Here is a 17,725-nt window from a genome sequence, read left to right as displayed (position 1 = left end):
GAGATTTGGCTGAGGGGTCTCCTGAGCTATGAGCTAGGTTGAGACCTCCCTGGGCTTTGTCAGTGTCGGTGGGGCACTTTTGCTCTGAGGGAAGGGGTCTCCCTCATTGTAGGGTGACAGGCTGCTCTTCAACCATCCTCTGTGCTTTGATTTCCCCTGCTTCTCTCTCCCAGGTGCACCTCCAGCCTTGAAGCATGTCCTGCTACAGCCCGTGCATGCCCTGCCGGCCCTGCGGCCCGACCCCGCTGGCCAACAGCTGCAACGAGCCCTGTGTCAGGCAGTGCCAGGACTCCACCTTTGTCATCGAGCCCCCTGCTGTGGTGGTGACCCTGCCCGGCCCCATCCTCAGCTCCTTCCCGCAGAACACCGCCGTGGGCTCCTCCACCTCCGCTGCCGTTGGCAGCATCCTCAGCTCTGAGGGAGTGCCCATCAACTCCGGGGGCTTCAGCCTCTCTGGCTTGGGCAGCGGCATTTGCGGCAGGAGGTGCTTCCCCTGCTAAAGCTGCTCCTGGCACTGAGGCCTCCGCTCACATCACCCTCCTTTCCCTCTTTTGACTCATTAAAGTTCTGGTGCATCCCAGCCCATGCCTTCATGTCATCCTTTTCTCAGCACACACTCTCCCAACATGCCCAGCGAGACAGCTGTTGCTCAGGGCTGGTTCTGGGAAGGAGTTGTTGGGGATGGCTGTGCAGCCGTTGTCAGCACAGGTTTGCCTTGAGTGTGCTTAGTGGTGAGTTGGGTGTACCCTCTGGTTTCTAAACTTCTCTGCCTACATGGACTCTACTGGGATAGAATGACCCAAGGTAGTTCATGTATTACTTGCTCATTGCTGTCTACTTTTCTTTTTCCTTGGTCATCTCAACGTTGTGAAGCAAGTAGTCAGGAGGACGAGAGATCAATATGTCATTGACAAGGCAGTGGCAAGACCTTCCCAGGAGAGCCTAGGAGAACCTGTGCTACCCACAGCATTGAGATTCAGAGTTGCGGCGTGATGAGAAGTGCAGGTGGAAAACAAAAGCACGAGAACAGTAGAGAATATACTGCCACGGCATCTTTGGGAATACATTGTCAATAGATTTGGGAATACATCAGCTGTGGTCCACAGGCCTTGTGGTCTTGCAGATGCTTCAGTGATGCTTTTTGCAATCTTTTTTTCCTTCCAAAAAGCATTCAGGAGAGCTCCTTCACACTGCCTGTCTCCTCGGCGACCTAGCTGAGTCACATTTCCCCATTACTGGTCCTTTCAACTCTTTTAAAGTTCTGCTGCATCCCAGCCCATGCTTTCGTGTCATCCTTTGCCCTGCAGATGCTCTCCTATGATGCCCCGTGAAAGAGACGCATGTTGCTCAGGGCTGGGGCTGGGAGGGGGTTGTTGGGGGTGGCTGTGCAGTGACACAGGCTTGCTTTGAGTATACTTAGTCACGCCTCGGGTGGCTGACCCTTTTCTTCCTATATTTCTCTTCCTATCTGGGGCTGGAGAGAATGACTCAATGCTCTTCAGTGACCACAGCTACTCCAGGCGTGGTTGTAGGTCTCCCACCAAAGCATTCTCTTCTCCACGCTCAGCGAGCCCCATGCCGCCAGCCTTTGCTCCCTTACCAAGTGCTCCAGCCCTCTCACCATCCTGGCCACCCTCCGCTGAACTCACACCACTTGGTCAAAATCTTTCTTGCGTTAGAGCCCAAAATGGGACGCAGTGTTCTACATGCTGTCAGATGAGTGCCGAGCAGAGCAGGACCGTCGCTCCCATCGATCCCCTGGCTGTGCTCCTGCTCATATAGCCCAGGCTGTTGATGGCAGTCCTCGGTGTCTGGGAAGAGTGCTGGGAGTTGCACCTGCTTTGATGGTGTTACCTCAAAAGCAGCTTCCACAAGGCCAAGTGCAAGGCGCTGCACCTGCGTTGGGGCAGTCCTCAACGTCGATACAGACTGGAGGAGAAATGGTTGAGAGCAGCCCTGTGGAGAAGGGCTTATGGACAATGGTGGCTGAAAAAACTGGAGACGAGCCAGCAATGTGAGTAGCGCGTCCAGCCTGGCGTTCCCAGTATAAAAAAGGCCATGGACCTGTTAGCGCAGCCCCAGAGAAGGGCTACAAAAGGCATCAGAGGCCTGCAATAGGTCTCCTGGGATGAAGGGCTGAGGGAGTTTGTGGTTTTCAGCCTGGAGGAGAGAAGGCTCTGGGGAGCCCTTGTTGCAGCCTTTCGATATATAAAGGGGACTTAGAAGAAAGCCGGAGAGGACATTTAATCAAGGCCTGGGGTGATAGGACAAGACGCAACAGTTTCAAACTGGAACAGGGTAGGCTTAAGTTGGACATAAGGCAGAAATATGTTACGATGAGAGTGGTGAGACACTGGAAAAGGCTGCCCGGAGAATGACGGCATGACCCATTGCTGGAAGCGTTCAAGGTCTGGTTCAACGGAGCTTTGCGTGACGTGACGTAGTGACAGATATCCCTGGCCATGGCAGGAGCGTTGGTCTAGGTGATCTTTAAAGGTCTCTTCCAACCCCAAACCACCCCATGATAATATGGTTCTATGATAAGGCAAACCACTGCACTGCGTCGCTCATTTTGAGAACACTGTGGATAGGATGGCTTCTCCTGGTGTGCCCTGGGAAGCCTGAACCCATGTCTTCTCAATAACATGTTCCTTCCTGACTACTTGCATCGTGGACTTGAGCTTAGCAAGGAAAACAAAAAGGTGTGCACAACAAAGTGGATAGCAGTCACTGAACTACATTGGCTAATCCTATCCCAACGCAAACAGGCAGATAAATTTAGAGACCAGCAGGTCAGCCAAGGCATGACTAAGCATACTCAATGCCAGCCTGCGTTGACAAGCACTGCAAAAGCATCCCCCGTAACCCCCTCCCAGCCCCAGCCCTGAGCAACATGCGTCTCTTTCACTGGGCATCTTGGGAGAGCATCTGCAGGGCAAAGGATGACACGAAGGCGTGGGCTGGGATGCAGCAGAACTTTAATGAGTCAAAAGAGGGAAAGGAGGGTGATGTGAGCGGAGGCCTCAGTGCCAGGAGCAGCTTTAGCAGGGGAAGGACCTCCTGCCGCAAATGCCGCTGCCCAAGCCAGAGAGGCTGAAGCCCCCGGAGTTGATGGGCACTCCCTCAGAGCTGAGGATGCTGCCAACGGCAGCGGAGGTGGAGGAGCCCACGGCGGTGTTCTGCGGGAAGGAGCTGAGGATGGGGCCGGGCAGGGTCACCACCACGGCGGAGGGCTGGATGAAGACATTGGAGTCCTGGCACTGCCTGACACAGGGCTCGTTGCAGCTGTTGGCCAGCGGGGTCGGGCCGCAGGGCCGGCAGGGCATGCACGGGCTGTAGCAGGACATGCTTCAAGGCTGGAGGTGCACCTGGGAGAGAGAAGCAGGGCATGGGGGCTGGGTGAGGAGCAGCCTGTCATACCACAACGAGGGAGCCAAGGCACGAGCTGGAGACGAGAGCTGGAGGCTGTGTAGGGAGGCACAGGGGCTGCTTCTTCCCTATGGCCCAAAAGTGCCCTGCCGTGAGGGACCAAGCCCAGGCACCTTCCCACCTAGCCCATAGCTCAGGAGACACCTCAACCGAGACCCAGCCGCTCCCCACGCCACAACTTCAGCCCCATTCCCTGTGCCATGAAAGCTGCTCCAGGACCCACGGTAGGAGAAACCAGCAGCTCTGTGGCGAGAAATCCCGGAGGAGGAGGAGGAGGAGAAAGGTCTTCAGACTCACCTTGTTCACAAGGAGACGGAGGCGAGAGAAGTGGATGAGAGAGTGAGGAGAAGGGCCTGCTTTTATACTGCTTCTGCACCGCCCCAGGCGCACAGTCACTGCACGCGGGCAGTAATTTTCCAGCAGGCTCACCTCCAAAGCAAAATGTCCTACCTAATGGCACATGTTGTGTTTTGGTTTCCGTCAGTGCTGCCATTTCATTTCCTCATTTCTGACATGACCACTAGGGCACGGAGGCTCTTTTGAAGATTGGGATGAGGAGCCCAAGGATTTCCTGAGCAGGACCATGTCAACATGGCCAGAAGACATGCCCCTGAGCACGGGAGGGCTCTGTGCAGATGGAGGACATCATTCTCAGGCGATACAGTGAGGTTGTTCCCAAAACCCTGTGCAGGAGGGTGCACATGTCTTCCCACCAATGTCGTCCTCCCCTGAGTGCCCAAAGCTTCTCCAAATGAGGACAGGCCGCGTCCTTCTCCCTGGGCAGGACTGTCCCTCCCTGCCCCTCTGCTCGCGCCAGCAGTCGCTGATCATTGCCTCTATCGGCAGGTGGGCTGCGCGGCCGGTTTCAAATGGCTCCGCCCAAGGAAAACTTGCCTTTCTGGAAGACATTTGCTGCTTTCCTTGGCAAAGACAACCCCTGTCGTGGCAGCCTCTGGGGGTGCGCAAGCAGTGCCCTCAGCCCTGATGGGACACGGGCCTGCAGGCAGCCCGTGCTCCTGGCTTGGCCTCGTGCCAAAGGGCTGACACACGCCAACCCAAAATTAGAGTGTGACTGGCCGTGGGTAGGGAGAGTCTATCCCAGGAAGCCTGCCTACTGCAGGCATCGCCTTGCCCTCCTGGGACGCGTCCCAGCTGCCTCCATGTCTGCAGGGCAGGGAAGAGCATCACCTCCTCGATGTAGTCTGAGAGCTGGTTTCGTGCCTTCCGAGCCCACCCCCTCCTTGAGCATCCCCACGCGCGTGGCACGGCAGGGTCCTGCCAGCCGTCACCCCTGGGAGAGCTGGGGGAAGTTCCCTTGCCTCTCCAGTGGTGCCGGGTTGTGCTCCAAGGTGAGGAGGCCTTTGGGGCCTGGGAAAGACGACATGATGAAGCACTAATGCCAAGAGAAGGTGTATCGCCTGACGGCCAGGGAGGAGCCCCAGCCGGTGGGGACACGTTTTCTGCAACCCCTCCTCTCCCTCCACGGGGTATGCAGGCATCTGGTGGCATGCACTCGTGTCTCTCCAACCGGTTTAAATGTCCCCACACCTGATCCTCCTCGACTGTGGGTAAGACTCTCCCTGCCCCAGACTTGCCAAGGAATGGCAGAGGCCCGGTCCCTCGACAGCAGCTCTTGCCAGTCAAGACCAGGGCCGCGAACCCCCGCAGCACCTCCGCCTTGCCTGTAACCCCTGTGCCCGGTGAAGCTGCCCCATTCAGCGCTGCAGCTGACTTTGGCCAAGCCTTGCTGCTGACCTGTGTGGAAGAAGATCTCCTCAGTGCCCTCCACGTGCCTTGCCTGATGGAGCACCAGGTGGGCTTTGGCTTTCCGAAGACCAGCCCTGCGTACTCGGGCAGCTTGGCAAATGTTCTCCCCAGAGCAAAGGGCATCAAGAGGAACACGGCTGAAACCATTGGCACAGCCCGGCTGCCTGGAGACGCCATGGCTAGTGACCGTGGGAGCGAGCGGAGGCAGAGGGAAGAGAGAGAAGCACACGGCACGTCCTTAAAACGAGGAGTCTGCGGGTGCTTGCTGACACGTGCGGCGTGGAGCACAGCTGGGCCTCTTCCTGCCAAGGGAGCTGCAAACACTCGCACTGCACTGCCCCAAGCCAACATCCCCTGCCTGCGCGGGACTCCTCCACCACTGAGGAGCCATCCTCTGCCCACGCTGACACAGTCCTGCCCAGGATACCCCTGGGTGTCTCATCCCAGCACATGAAAGGCACTTGCACGGCAGAGCAAGCATGTCAGAAATGAGGAAATGAAATGGCAGCACTGATGGAAACCAAAACACAACATGTGCCATTAGGTAGGACATTTTGCTTTGGAGGTGAGCCTGCTGGAAAATTACTGCCCGCGTGCAGTGACTGTGCGCCTGGGGCGGTGCAGAAGCAGTATAAAAGCAGGCCCTTCTCCTCACTCTCTCATCCACTTCTCTCGCCTCCGTCTCCTTGTGAACAAGGTGAGTTTGAGGCGCTTTTTGTCTTCATCCCATTCCTGACTCTTAACCTCCTCTTCCTCCGCCTCCTCCTCCTCTGGGATTTCTCAGCACATACCTACCCTTTGTCCTGTGCTGTGTTTTGAGGCTGCTTGCCATGGGAGAGGGAAAAGGAGCAGAAGGTGTGGCATGGAGAAGCGCTGAGATTTGGCTGAGGGGTCTCCTGAGCTATGAGCTAGGTTGAGACCTCCCTGGGCTTTGTCAGTGTCGGTGGGGCACTTTTGCTCTGAGGGAAGGGGTCTCCCTCATTGTAGGGTGACAGGCTGCTCTTCAACCATCCTCTGTGCTTTGATTTCCCCTGCTTCTCTCTCCCAGGTGCACCTCCAGCCCCAAGCCATGTCCTGCTACAGCCCGTGCATGCCCTGCCGGCCCTGCGGCCCGACCCCGCTGGCCAACAGCTGCAACGAGCCCTGTGTCAGGCAGTGCCAGGACTCCAATGTCTTCATCCAGCCCTCCGCCGTGGTGGTGACCCTGCCCGGCCCCATCCTCAGCTCCTTCCCGCAGAACACCGCCGTGGGCTCCTCCACCTCCGCTGCCGTTGGCAGCATCCTCAGCTCTGAGGGAGTGCCCATCAACTCCGGGGGCTTCAGCCTCTCTGGCTTGGGCAGCGGCATTTGCGGCAGGAGGTCCTTCCCCTGCTAAAGCTGCTGGCCATGGCCCTGGGTTAGAAGGCACCCAGGGACCCACACGATGGTACCGCACTGGGGACGGAGCATCGGCTTGTTGCTTCCAGAGGGGCTGAGCAACCCCAGCACCCCTTGCAAAAGGACAAGGCCAGCCTGGGCTCTCAGAAAGCACAGCCCGTGTCTGCCCTTCACGTGCTTCCACTCTTTCTTTTGCGCCCTGTGTCCTTGTTCTCTTGTGGTCTCCTCAGCTGCGAGTACCAGAAAGGCAGCCTGGGGGGTGGCCAGCTGGCCCTGCTCCCTCTGTGGGCAGGTAGATGGACAGCTGGCAGCATCTCTGCCTAGCTGAGGGCTGCAGACTCCTTTCTGCCCCTGGTGCTCCCTGCACTGGGACCTTCACTCAGGGTGACCTTATTTCCCTCTTTTGACTCATTAAAGTTCCGCTGCATCCCAGCCCATGTCTCTGTGTCATCTTTCTCAGGCAGATGATCTCCCAACACATTCAGGATGGTTCTGTGAGGGGTCTGTTGGAAATAAATGTGAAGCGATTACTAGAAGCATCGTAGAGGGTCTTCCTGGGATTGACTGAAGTTGTTTTGTTAAGAACCAGTTACCTGGTTCTTTGTAGTTTTAGGTAGAATGGTCTTGAGAACACATACGTGGTTTGGGTTTTGCTGGACAGTGTTTGCTAAGCAGCAACCTTGTCAATCCAACCCATTCCCCAAATAGCAAGTAGGCTGGGTGTGGACAAGAGACTGGGAGGGGACGCAGGCAGGACAGCTGACTCAGACTGACCAAAGGGATAGTCCATACAATATGACATCATGGTCAGCAATACATTCTAAGAGAAAGAACAGTGAGCATCAGGGGACATTCATTATTAGGGAGTTTCTTTTCTGAAACAACTGCTAAGTGCATTGTGCTCTGCTTCGCAGGAGTGGCTGGACATTGCCTGCTGATGGGAAGTAGAGAATAAGTCCTTTTGCTTTGCTTCATTTCCACACATTTTCCCTGCTTTACTTCATTCAACTACCTTTATCTCGACCCATCTGGTTTTAATCTTATTTTCTCCCCCCTTTCTCTCTGAGGAAGGGCAGTGATAGAGCGCCTTGGTGGGCACCTGGCAGCCAGACAAGGTCAACTCACCACAATCTTTTTGGTGTTCACCATGGGACTCGGGACATCAGCAGTTTCGAATTGAGCATGGTATAGCTGTAGTAGTTACTAACTGGCATGCTTTTGTGTGAGTTTAAGAGTGCACTTGCTGCACCCTTTATCTCTTTATTTTGCTAAGCCTGGGAATACATTCACAGAACCAAAGACTATGGCTTTGCCCTGGCACTGACGCCCTTACTGTGCTGGGGGAGCTATCTACCGGAGAGGGTGAGGAAATATACCCTCTTCCAGTCTAGGACTGCTGTGAGTTGTTTCGTTGTGCAGGCTCCTGAGGTCCTTATTCACCCTAATGTGAGGTATTTAATGTTACCTAATTAACACTGTTGGCTTAATGTGGGGTTTGCAGAATCTGATGTCAGGCTGGTGTAAGAGGAGGCAACTTTTGGGTGCAGCAACAGTGAAACATGCCCTGAGGTGATTGTTCCCTGGGTGACAACTGCTTGAAAACCAGCTGCTTTTAGCGTGGTACTGGGGCTTGCAGTGAGTCTGTCAAGCCACGATTCAGTACTATCAGAGGATAGTGGTTAAGACAAGGACCCAAACTACCTCCAAGAATGCCATGATTGAGCCAGGCATCCAAACTACAATTAAGAACATGGCAGTTGAGGCAGAGACTTAAACCCCACCTGAGAACACCATGGTTGAGACAAGGAACCAAACACCACCTACAGTAATTGCTGCAGTAGTGAAAAAGAAATAGCAGACAATGAAGTCAATGGGTCTATGTCATTGATTAGTAAGGGAGTGAGGAGGAGGAAGAGTCTGATGGGTAAGCAGGTACTTCAGCAAAGAAATGGGAGGAAGAAGTGAGAGAAATCACTCAAGAGACGAAGTACCCAGTCCCTGACCTTGAGAGAACCTGGGGAGTTCTGGTGGAAAGAGTTCTGGTGGAGAGTACAGGCATCAGACAGGTAAGCAGATGACTGCCTGGCAACTCCAGTGCTGGGAGAGTGGGGTCAATGGTCAGGAACTGGAAGGTAAGGAAGCCCAACAGCTGAGATCCCTCGCTAGGGACTGGGGAGCTGATTGTGGAATTGGAAAAGAGGCAATGAAATACAGTCTTGGGAGGCGTCTCCTGTCAAGTGTGAGAGCAAGATATCTGTTCAAGGAAGATTTTGTGGTTTAGCAAGGAAGGTGGACTACCACTTAGGAAGGCATCAAGTACCTGAGAGAATTAGTGGTGCTGGAAGTCATCTACCATGATCTCAATGACAACAAGGTCTCTGAAGGTCTAGATAATGCTCTGTATATATGGTTGTCCAAAATGCACCTGTGTCATACTTTAACAGCTTGGCAGCAACATATTGCCCAGGTTTAGATACATTAACTGTGGAGAGAGCATCTTCCTGTCTGAAATTTTGAAGAAAATCTCTCTCCCTCCGTGTCTTCGCAGGCCAACACCTCAGCTGTGAAGAGTGCCCCACAGAGCCAATCCCCTCCTGCTGTGGTCAGGGGGAAAGGAAGACCAGGACCACGCTCCATGTCCCTTTCTGATTCTTCCTGTGTGACCAGGGGAAGGGGGATGGTGAGCCCACTTTTAAACTGGAATCTTGTGTATGCACATGAACTGAGAGGGAAGACAACTGCTAAGGGGCCACGCAAGAAGGCTGTCAGTTTAGTTGCTGTTTAGTTACCCCATCATGTGGGTCAAGAAAGCAGAAGTGTTTGAGAAGGGCAAAAGAATAATTCTGACTCTTCTGAAAGGTGGATTGGCCATGAAATGAAGCAAAGTCAATGAACCTGCACAGGACATGCAGTTTTGGTGGGTAAAATGGGAGGGCGAACGTTGTCACATCCTCTGTAAAGGAATGAAGGCAGTGGGTTGGTTATCATTGATAATACGCAGCTGTGGCCTTGCCTCAAAGGCAGTGGGTTATTGTCATGGACGATGTGCAGCTGCAGCTCATCCTGCTAAGTGGTTAAATAGCCCTGAGGCGTGTGGGAGAGAGGCTGGTTGGAGGAGGAGTGGTGTGGTCTGACTTCTGGAGTAAGGAGAAACAGCATGGATGGTAGAATCTGACCCACGGTAAAGCCTTGTTGCAGCCAGCTAGTTTGTTTGTGCTGCAACAATTGGTACCTGCTGTGAGGCTGAGTTGGACTACGACTACAACAGCTGGTGTCCAATGTAGCTGAGACAAGTGGGAGAACCTGTGACCCATAACAGACACTGAGAGGTGAGCTATTGACAACCAATTGATATGGGTGTATTGCAATATTTATTGTCTGTCTTAACTCAACTTACAACTGAATCCCCATCACCTGGCAGCCAGACAATATCAACCCACAGCAAGCACAGTTGTTAATTGCATCTGCATGGTCCTTCCCTCTGTGGAGGCTGCAGCACAAAGGGTGATGAGGGCATAGTCCCGAGGATGCATGGGGAGCCTTTACTGCTCACAAAAGGAGGGGACGGAGGGACACAGCATAGTGGCCCTGTTGGGGGCACTGTCACTTTCAGGAGAGGAAGTCATCCATGACTCCTCCAGACCCATGGCCATCAGGCCCAGCTTTGCTGAGCCTTTGCCCAGACATACCTTCTTGGCCTCAGTGTACTTGCTTCAGAGATGTGTGTGGCCACTGCTGATGTCAGTTGAGGAGCCTAGGCTGTGGGAGGGCAGCAACCCCACAGGCGTCTGGGAATTATTCAGGTGGGGTGAAGAAAAATGAGGGCGATGGGGGGTAGCAATTCCTCTTCCCCTTGTTGCTGCTGTGCTGGAGAAGGAGGCTCAGGCAGGACATGACCACGGAATGGTTGACCAAAAATGATGAAAGAGCTGTGACATGCTGTAGAACATCACACCTGGCAATAAAAATGTAGGTAGAGCCCTGATCAACAACTGGCTTGGCAGCAACCAGCTATGTCTCCCCACGTATCCTTCAGCCAATGCTAAGCAACAGCACAAAAGCAGGGCCAGGAAAAGATGCTTTTGCAGTGATCCCATCAAAAGAGGTGTGGCACTCAGCACTGTTCCTGGACACCAAGGGCTGTCATCAAGATCCTGGACTATATGACCAGAGGTGTAGCCAGGAGATTGATGGGAATGATCATCCCACTCTGCTCAGCACCCACCAGACACAATCTAGAACACTATGTCATCTTTGGGGCTGTAATGCAAGAAGGACCTTGACTAAGCAGAGTGAGTTCAGTGCAGAATGGACAGGATGGAGAGAGGACTAGAGCACTTGCTTGGGGATGAAAGGCTGCAGTAAACATCTTGATGAGCGTTGAGAAATTAATGCTTTGGTGGGAAACCCAGAAGCAGCTTTTGAGAGCTATGATTGTTGAACTGTGTGAGGTAATTCTTCCAGCCTCAGCTAGGCAGAGAAATTCAGATAACAGAGGGTCACGCTAAGTACACTCAAAGCAAGCCTTTGTTAAAAATCACAGCAGGACCACCCCTAAGAAACATATCTTTCCCCAGACATGTTGGCAGGATATCTGCAGAGAAAATGATGACAATAAGGCATAGTATGGGATGCAGCAGAACTTTAATGAATCAAAAAAAGGAAGTGGGGTTGGTGTGAGTGGAGGCCCAAGCACAGGGAACAACAGAATTCATGTCTGCCCAATGGCTCTTGCAGAGATGCAACCAGGTGTCCATCTGCCTGCCCCGAAGAGGGAACAAGGCCAGAAGGTGCTTCCTAGGTGGCCTTTGTGGTGTTTGCAGCACAGGAGACCACAAGAGAATGGTCTTCCCGAGAGCCATGGCCAGCAGCTTTAGCAGGGGAAGCACCTCCTGCCGCAAATGCCGCTGCCCAAGCCAGAGAGGCTGAAGCCCCCGGAGTTGATGGGCACTCCCTCAGAGCTGAGGATGCTGCCAACGGCAGCGGAGGTGGAGGAGCCCACGGCGGTGTTCTGCGGGAAGGAGCTGAGGATGGGGCCGGGCAGGGTCACCACCACAGCAGGGGGCTCGATGACAAAGGTGGAGTCCTGGCACTGCCTGACACAGGGCTCGTTGCAGCTGTTGGCCAGCGGGGTCGGGCCGCAGGGCCGGCAGGGCATGCACGGGCTGTAGCAGGACATGCTTCAAGGCTGGAGGTGCACCTGGGAGAGAGAAGCAGGGCATGGGGGCTGGGTGAGGAGCAGCCTGTCATACCACAACGAGGGAGCCAAGGCACGAGCTGGAGACGAGAGCTGGAGGCTGTGTAGGGAGGCACAGGGGCTGCTTCTTCCCTATGGCCCAAAAGTGCCCTGCCGTGAGGGACCAAGCCCAGGCACCTTCCCACCTAGCCCATAGCTCAGGAGACACCTCAACCGAGACCCAGCCGCTCCCCACGCCACAACTTCAGCCCCATTCCCTGTGCCATGAAAGCTGCTCCAGGACCCACGGTAGGAGAAACCAGCAGCTCTGTGCCGAGAAATCCCAGAGGAGGAGGAGAAAGGTCTTCAGACTCACCTTGTTCACAAGGAGACGGAGGCGAGAGAAGTGGATGAGAGAGTGAGGAGAAGGGCCTGCTTTTATACTGCTTCTGCTCCGCCCCAGGCGCACAGTCACTGCACGCGGGCAGTAATTTTCCAGCAGGCTCACCTCCAAAGCAAAATGTCCTACCTAATGGCACATGTTGTGTTTTGGTTTCCGTCAGTGCTGCCATTTCATTTCCTCATTTCTGACATGCTTGCTCTGCCGTGCAAGTGCCTTTCATGTGCTGGGATGAGACGCCCAGGGGTGTCCTGGGCAGGACTGTGTCAGCGTGGGCAGAGGATGGCTCCTCAGTGGTGGAGGAGTCCCGCGCAGGCAGGGGATGTTGGCTTGGGGCAGTGCAGTGCGAGTGTTTGCAGCTCCCTTGGCAGGAAGAGGCCCAGCTGTGCTCCACGCCGCACGTGTCAGCAAGCACCCGCAGACTCCTCGTTTTAAGGACGTGCCGTGTGCTTCTCTCTCTTCCCTCTGCCTCCGCTCGCTCCCACGGTCACTAGCCATGGCGTCTCCAGGCAGCCGGGCTGTGCCAATGGTTTCAGCCGTGTTCCTCTTGATGCCCTTTGCTCTGGGGAGAACATTTGCCAAGCTGCCCGAGTACGCAGGGCTGGTCTTCGGAAAGCCAAAGCCCACCTGGTGTTCCATCAGGCAAGGCACGTGGAGGGCACTGAGGAGATCTTCTTCCACACAGGTCAGCAGCAAGGCTTGGCCAAAGTCAGCTGCAGCGCTGAATGGGGCAGCTTCACCGGGCACAGGGGTTACAGGCAAGGCGGAGGTGCTGCGGGGGTTCGCGGCCCTGGTCTTGACTGGCAAGAGCTGCTGTCGAGGGACCGGGCCTCTGCCATTCCTTGGCAAGTCTGGGGCAGGGAGAGTCTTACCCACAGTCGAGGAGGATCCGGTGTGGGGACGTTTAAACCAATGGGAGAGACACGAGTGCATGCCACCAGATGCCTGCATACCCCGTGGAGGGAGAGGAGGGGTTGCAGAAAACGTGTCCCCACCGGCTGGGGCTCCTCCCTGGCCGTCAGGCGATACACCTTCTCTTGGCATTAGTGCTTCATCATGTCGTCTTTCCCAGGCCCCAAAGGCCTCCTCACCTTGGAGCACAACCCGGCACCACTGGAGAGGCAAGGGAACTTCCCCCAGCTCTCCCAGGGGTGACGGCTGGCAGGACCCTGCCGTGCCACGCGCGTGGGGATGCTCAAGGAGGGGGTGGGCTCGGAAGGCACGAAACCAGCTCTCAGACTACATCGAGGAGGTGATGCTCTTCCCTGCCCTGCAGACATGGAGGCAGCTGGGACGCGTCCCAGGAGGGCAAGGCGATGCCTGCAGTAGGCAGGCTTCCTGGGATAGACTCTCCCTACCCACGGCCAGTCACACTCTAATTTTGGGTTGGCGTGTGTCAGCCCTTTGGCACGAGGCCAAGCCAGGAGCGCGGGCTGCCTGCAGGCCCGTGTCCCATCAGGGCTGAGGGCACTGCTTGCGCACCCCCAGAGGCTGCCACGACAGGGGTTGTCTTTGCCAAGGAAAGCAGCAAATGTCTTCCAGAAAGGCAAGTTTTCCTTGGGCGGAGCCATTTGAAACCGGCCGCGCAGCCCGCCTGCCGATAGAGGCAATGATCAGCGACTGCTGGCGCGAGCAGAGGGGCAGGGAGGGACAGTCCTGCCCAGGGAGAAGGACGCGGCCTGTCCTCATTTGGAGAAGCTTTGGGCACTCAGGGGAGGACGGCATTGGTGGGAAGACATGTGCACCCTCCTGCACAGGGTTTTGAGAACAACCTCACTGTATCGCCTGAGAATGATGTCCTCCATCTGCACAGAGCCCTCCAGTGCTCAGGGGCATGTCTTCTGGCCATGTTGACATGGTCCTGCTCAGGAAATCCTTGGGCTCCTCATCCCAATCTTCAAAAGAGCCTCCGTGCCCTAGTGGTCATGTCAGAAATGAGGAAATGAAATGGCAGCACTGACGGAAACCAAAACACAACATGTGCCATTAGGTAGGACATTTTGCTTTGGAGGTGAGCCTGCTGGAAAATTACTGCCCACGTGCAGTGACTGTGCGCCTGGGGCGGTGCAGAAGCAGTATAAAAGCAGGCCCTTCTCCTCACTCTCTCATCCACTTCTCTCGCCTCCGTCTCCTTGTGAACAAGGTGAGTCTGAAGACCTTTCTCCTCCTACTCCTCCTCTGGGATTTCTCGGCACAGAGCTGCTGGTTTCTCCTACCATGGGTCCTGGAGCAGCTTTCATGGCACAGGGAATGGGGCTGAAGTTGTGGCGTGGGGAGCAGCTGGGTCTCGGTTGAGGTGTCTCCTGAGCTATGGGCTAGGTGGGAAGGTGCCTGGGCTTGGTCCCTCACGGCAGGGCACTTTTGGGCCATAGGGAAGAAGCAGCCCCTGTGCCTCCCTACACAGCCTCCAGCTCTCGTCTCCAGCTCGTGCCTTGGCTCCCTCGTTGTGGTATGACAGGCTGCTCCTCACCCAGCCCCCATGCCCTGCTTCTCTCTCCCAGGTGCACCTCCAGCCTTGAAGCATGTCCTGCTACAGCCCGTGCATGCCCTGCCGGCCCTGTGGCCCGACCCCGCTGGCCAACAGCTGCAACGAGCCCTGTGTCAGGCAGTGCCAGGACTCCACCTTTGTCATCGAGCCCCCTGCTGTGGTGGTGACCCTGCCCGGCCCCATCCTCAGCTCCTTCCCGCAGAACACCGCCGTGGGCTCCTCCACCTCCGCTGCCGTTGGCAGCATCCTCAGCTCTGAGGGAGTGCCCATCAACTCCGGGGGCTTCAGCCTCTCTGGCTTGGGCAGCGGCATTTGCGGCAGGAGGTGCTTCCCCTGCTAAAGCTGCTCCTGGCACTGAGGCCTCCGCTCACATCACCCTCCTTTCCCTCTTTTGACTCATTAAAGTTCTGGTGCATCCCAGCCCACGCCTTCATGTCGTCCTTTTCTCAGCACACACTCTCCCAACATGCCCAGCGAGACAGCTGTTGCTCAGGGCTGGTTCTGGGAAGGAGTTGTTGGGGATGGCTGTGCAGCCGTTGTCAGCACAGGTTTGCCTTGTGTGTGCTTAGTGGTGAGTTGGGTGTACCCTCTGGTTTCTAAACTTCTCTGCCTACATGGACTCTACTGGGATAGAATGACCCAAGGTAGTTCATGTATTACTTGTACATTGCTGTCTACTTTTCTTTTTCCTTGGTCATCTCAACGTTGTGAAGCAAGTAGTCAGGAGGACGAGAGATCAATATGTCATTGACAAGGCAGTGGCAAGACCTTCCCAGGAGAGCCTAGGAGAACCTGTGCTACCCACAGCATTGAGATTCAGAGTTGCGGCGTGATGAGAAGTGCAGGTGGAAAACAAAAGCACGAGAACAGTAGAGAATATACTGCCACGGCATCTTTGGGAATACATTGTCAATAGATTTGGGAATACATCAGCTGTGGTCCACAGGCCTTGTGGTCTTGCAGATGCTTCAGTGATGCTTTTTGCAATCTTTTTTTCCTTCCAAAAAGCATTCAGGAGAGCTCCTTCACACTGCCTGTCTCCTCGGCGACCTAGCTGAGTCGCTTTTCCCCATTACTGGTCCTTTCAACTCTTTAAAGTTCTGCTGCATCCCAGCCCACGCCTTCGTGTCATCCTTTGCCCTGCAGATGCTCTCCTATGATGCCCCGTGAAAGAGGCGCATGTTGCTCAGGGCTGGGGCTGGGAGGGGGTTGTTGGGGGTGGCTGTGCAGTGACACAGGCTTGCTTTGAGTATACTTAGTCACGCCTCGGGTGGCTGACCCTTTTCTTCCTATATTTCTCTTCCTATCTGGGGCTGGAGAGAATGACTCAATGCTCTTCAGTGACCACAGCTACTCCAGGCGTGGTTGTAGGTCTCCCACCAAAGCATTCTCTTCTCCACGCTCAGCGAGCCCCATGCCGCCAGCCTTTGCTCCCTTACCAAGTGCTCCAGCCCTCTCACCATCCTGGCCACCCTCCGCTGAACTCACACCACTTGGTCAAAATCTTTCTTGCGTTAGAGCCCAAAATGGGACGCAGTGTTCTACATGCTGTCAGATGAGTGCCGAGCAGAGCAGGACCGTCGCTCCCATCGATCCCCTGGCTGTGCTCCTGCTCATATAGCCCAGGCTGTTGATGGCAGTCCTCGGTGTCTGGGAAGAGTGCTGGGAGTTGCACCTGCTTTGATGGTGTTACCTCAAAAGCAGCTTCCACAAGGCCAAGTGCAAGGCGCTGCACCTGCGTTGGGGCAGTCCTCAACGTCGATACAGACTGGAGGAGAAATGGTTGAGAGCAGCCCTGTGGAGAAGGGCTTATGGACAATGGTGGCTGAAAAAACTGGAGACGAGCCAGCAATGTGAGTAGCGCGTCCAGCCTGGCGTTCCCAGTATAAAAAAGGCCATGGACCTGTTAGCGCAGCCCCAGAGAAGGGCTACAAAAGGCATCAGAGGCCTGCAATAGGTCTCCTGGGATGAAGGGCTGAGGGAGTTTGTGGTTTTCAGCCTGGAGGAGAGAAGGCTCTGGGGAGCCCTTGTTGCAGCCTTTCGATATATAAAGGGGACTTAGAAGAAAGCCGGAGAGGACATTTAATCAAGGCCTGGGGTGATAGGACAAGACGCAACAGTTTCAAACTGGAACAGGGTAGGCTTAAGTTGGACATAAGGCAGAAATATGTTACGATGAGAGTGGTGAGACACTGGAAAAGGCTGCCCGGAGAATGACGGCATGACCCATTGCTGGAAGCGTTCAAGGTCTGGTTCAACGGAGCTTTGCGTGACGTGACGTAGTGACAGATATCCCTGGCCATGGCAGGAGCGTTGGTCTAGGTGATCTTTAAAGGTCTCTTCCAACCCCAAACCACCCCATGATAATATGGTTCTATGATAAGGCAAACCACTGCACTGCGTCGCTCATTTTGAGAACACTGTGGATAGGATGGCTTCTCCTGGTGTGCCCTGGGAAGCCTGAACCCATGTCTTCTCAATAACATGTTCCTTCCTGACTACTTGCATCGTGGACTTGAGCTTAGCAAGGAAAACAAAAAGGTGTGCACAACAAAGTGGATAGCAGTCACTGAACTACATTGGCTAATCCTATCCCAACGCAAACAGGCAGATAAATTTAGAGACCAGCAGGTCAGCCAAGGCATGACTAAGCATACTCAATGCCAGCCTGCGTTGACAAGCACTGCAAAAGCATCCCCCGTAACTCCCTCCCAGCCCCAGCCCTGAGCAACATGCGTCTCTTTCACTGGGCATCTTGGGAGAGCATCTGCAGGGCAAAGGATGACACGAAGGCGTGGGCTGGGATGCAGCAGAACTTTAATGAGTCAAAAGAGGGAAAGGAGGGTGATGTGAGCGGAGGCCTCAGTGCCAGGAGCAGCTTTAGCAGGGGAAGGACCTCCTGCCGCAAATGCCGCTGCCCAAGCCAGAGAGGCTGAAGCCCCCGGAGTTGATGGGCACTCCCTCAGAGCTGAGGATGCTGCCAACGGCAGCGGAGGTGGAGGAGCCCACGGCGGTGTTCTGCGGGAAGGAGCTGAGGATGGGGCCGGGCAGGGTCACCACCACGGCGGAGGGCTGGATGAAGACATTG

General features: G+C 55.2%; 4 protein-coding genes and 1 pseudogene across 4 annotated transcripts; 3 read left to right on the top strand and 2 right to left on the bottom strand.

Annotated features, from left to right (window-relative positions):
• The first annotated feature begins 189 nt into the window (after positions 1–189).
• On the top strand, positions 190–500 carry LOC129734382 (feather beta keratin-like). Its single transcript, XM_055697585.1, has one exon. The coding sequence runs from the start codon at positions 195–197 to the stop codon at positions 498–500; it is 306 nt and encodes a 101-aa protein (XP_055553560.1). The 5' UTR covers positions 190–194.
• A 2,541-nt stretch (positions 501–3,041) lies between these two features.
• LOC129734433 (uncharacterized) lies at positions 3,042–5,373 on the bottom strand. The gene is given in 3 exon segments (XM_055697812.1): positions 3,042–3,368; positions 3,727–3,879; positions 5,185–5,373. Coding segments are annotated over 3 exon segments (669 nt in total).
• Positions 5,372–6,571, top strand: LOC129734432 (feather beta keratin-like). Its single transcript, XM_055697811.1, has 3 exons — positions 5,372–5,468; positions 5,745–5,893; positions 6,245–6,571. The coding sequence occupies exons 1-3, from the start codon at positions 5,372–5,374 to the stop codon at positions 6,569–6,571; spliced, it is 573 nt and encodes a 190-aa protein (XP_055553786.1).
• A 4,875-nt stretch (positions 6,572–11,446) lies between these two features.
• Positions 11,447–12,647, bottom strand: LOC129734431 (feather beta keratin-like; annotated as a pseudogene).
• On the top strand, positions 12,646–14,977 carry LOC129734430 (uncharacterized). The gene is given in 3 exon segments (XM_055697810.1): positions 12,646–12,834; positions 14,140–14,292; positions 14,651–14,977. Coding segments are annotated over 3 exon segments (669 nt in total).
• The last annotated feature ends 2,748 nt before the right edge of the window (positions 14,978–17,725 follow it).

This window comes from Falco cherrug, chromosome 20, assembly GCF_023634085.1.
Source record: "Falco cherrug isolate bFalChe1 chromosome 20, bFalChe1.pri, whole genome shotgun sequence".
Classification (NCBI taxonomy): domain Eukaryota; kingdom Metazoa; phylum Chordata; class Aves; order Falconiformes; family Falconidae; genus Falco; species Falco cherrug.
The sequence above is the reverse complement of the archived record's forward strand: the minus strand, read 5'-3'. Positions and strand labels throughout refer to the sequence as shown.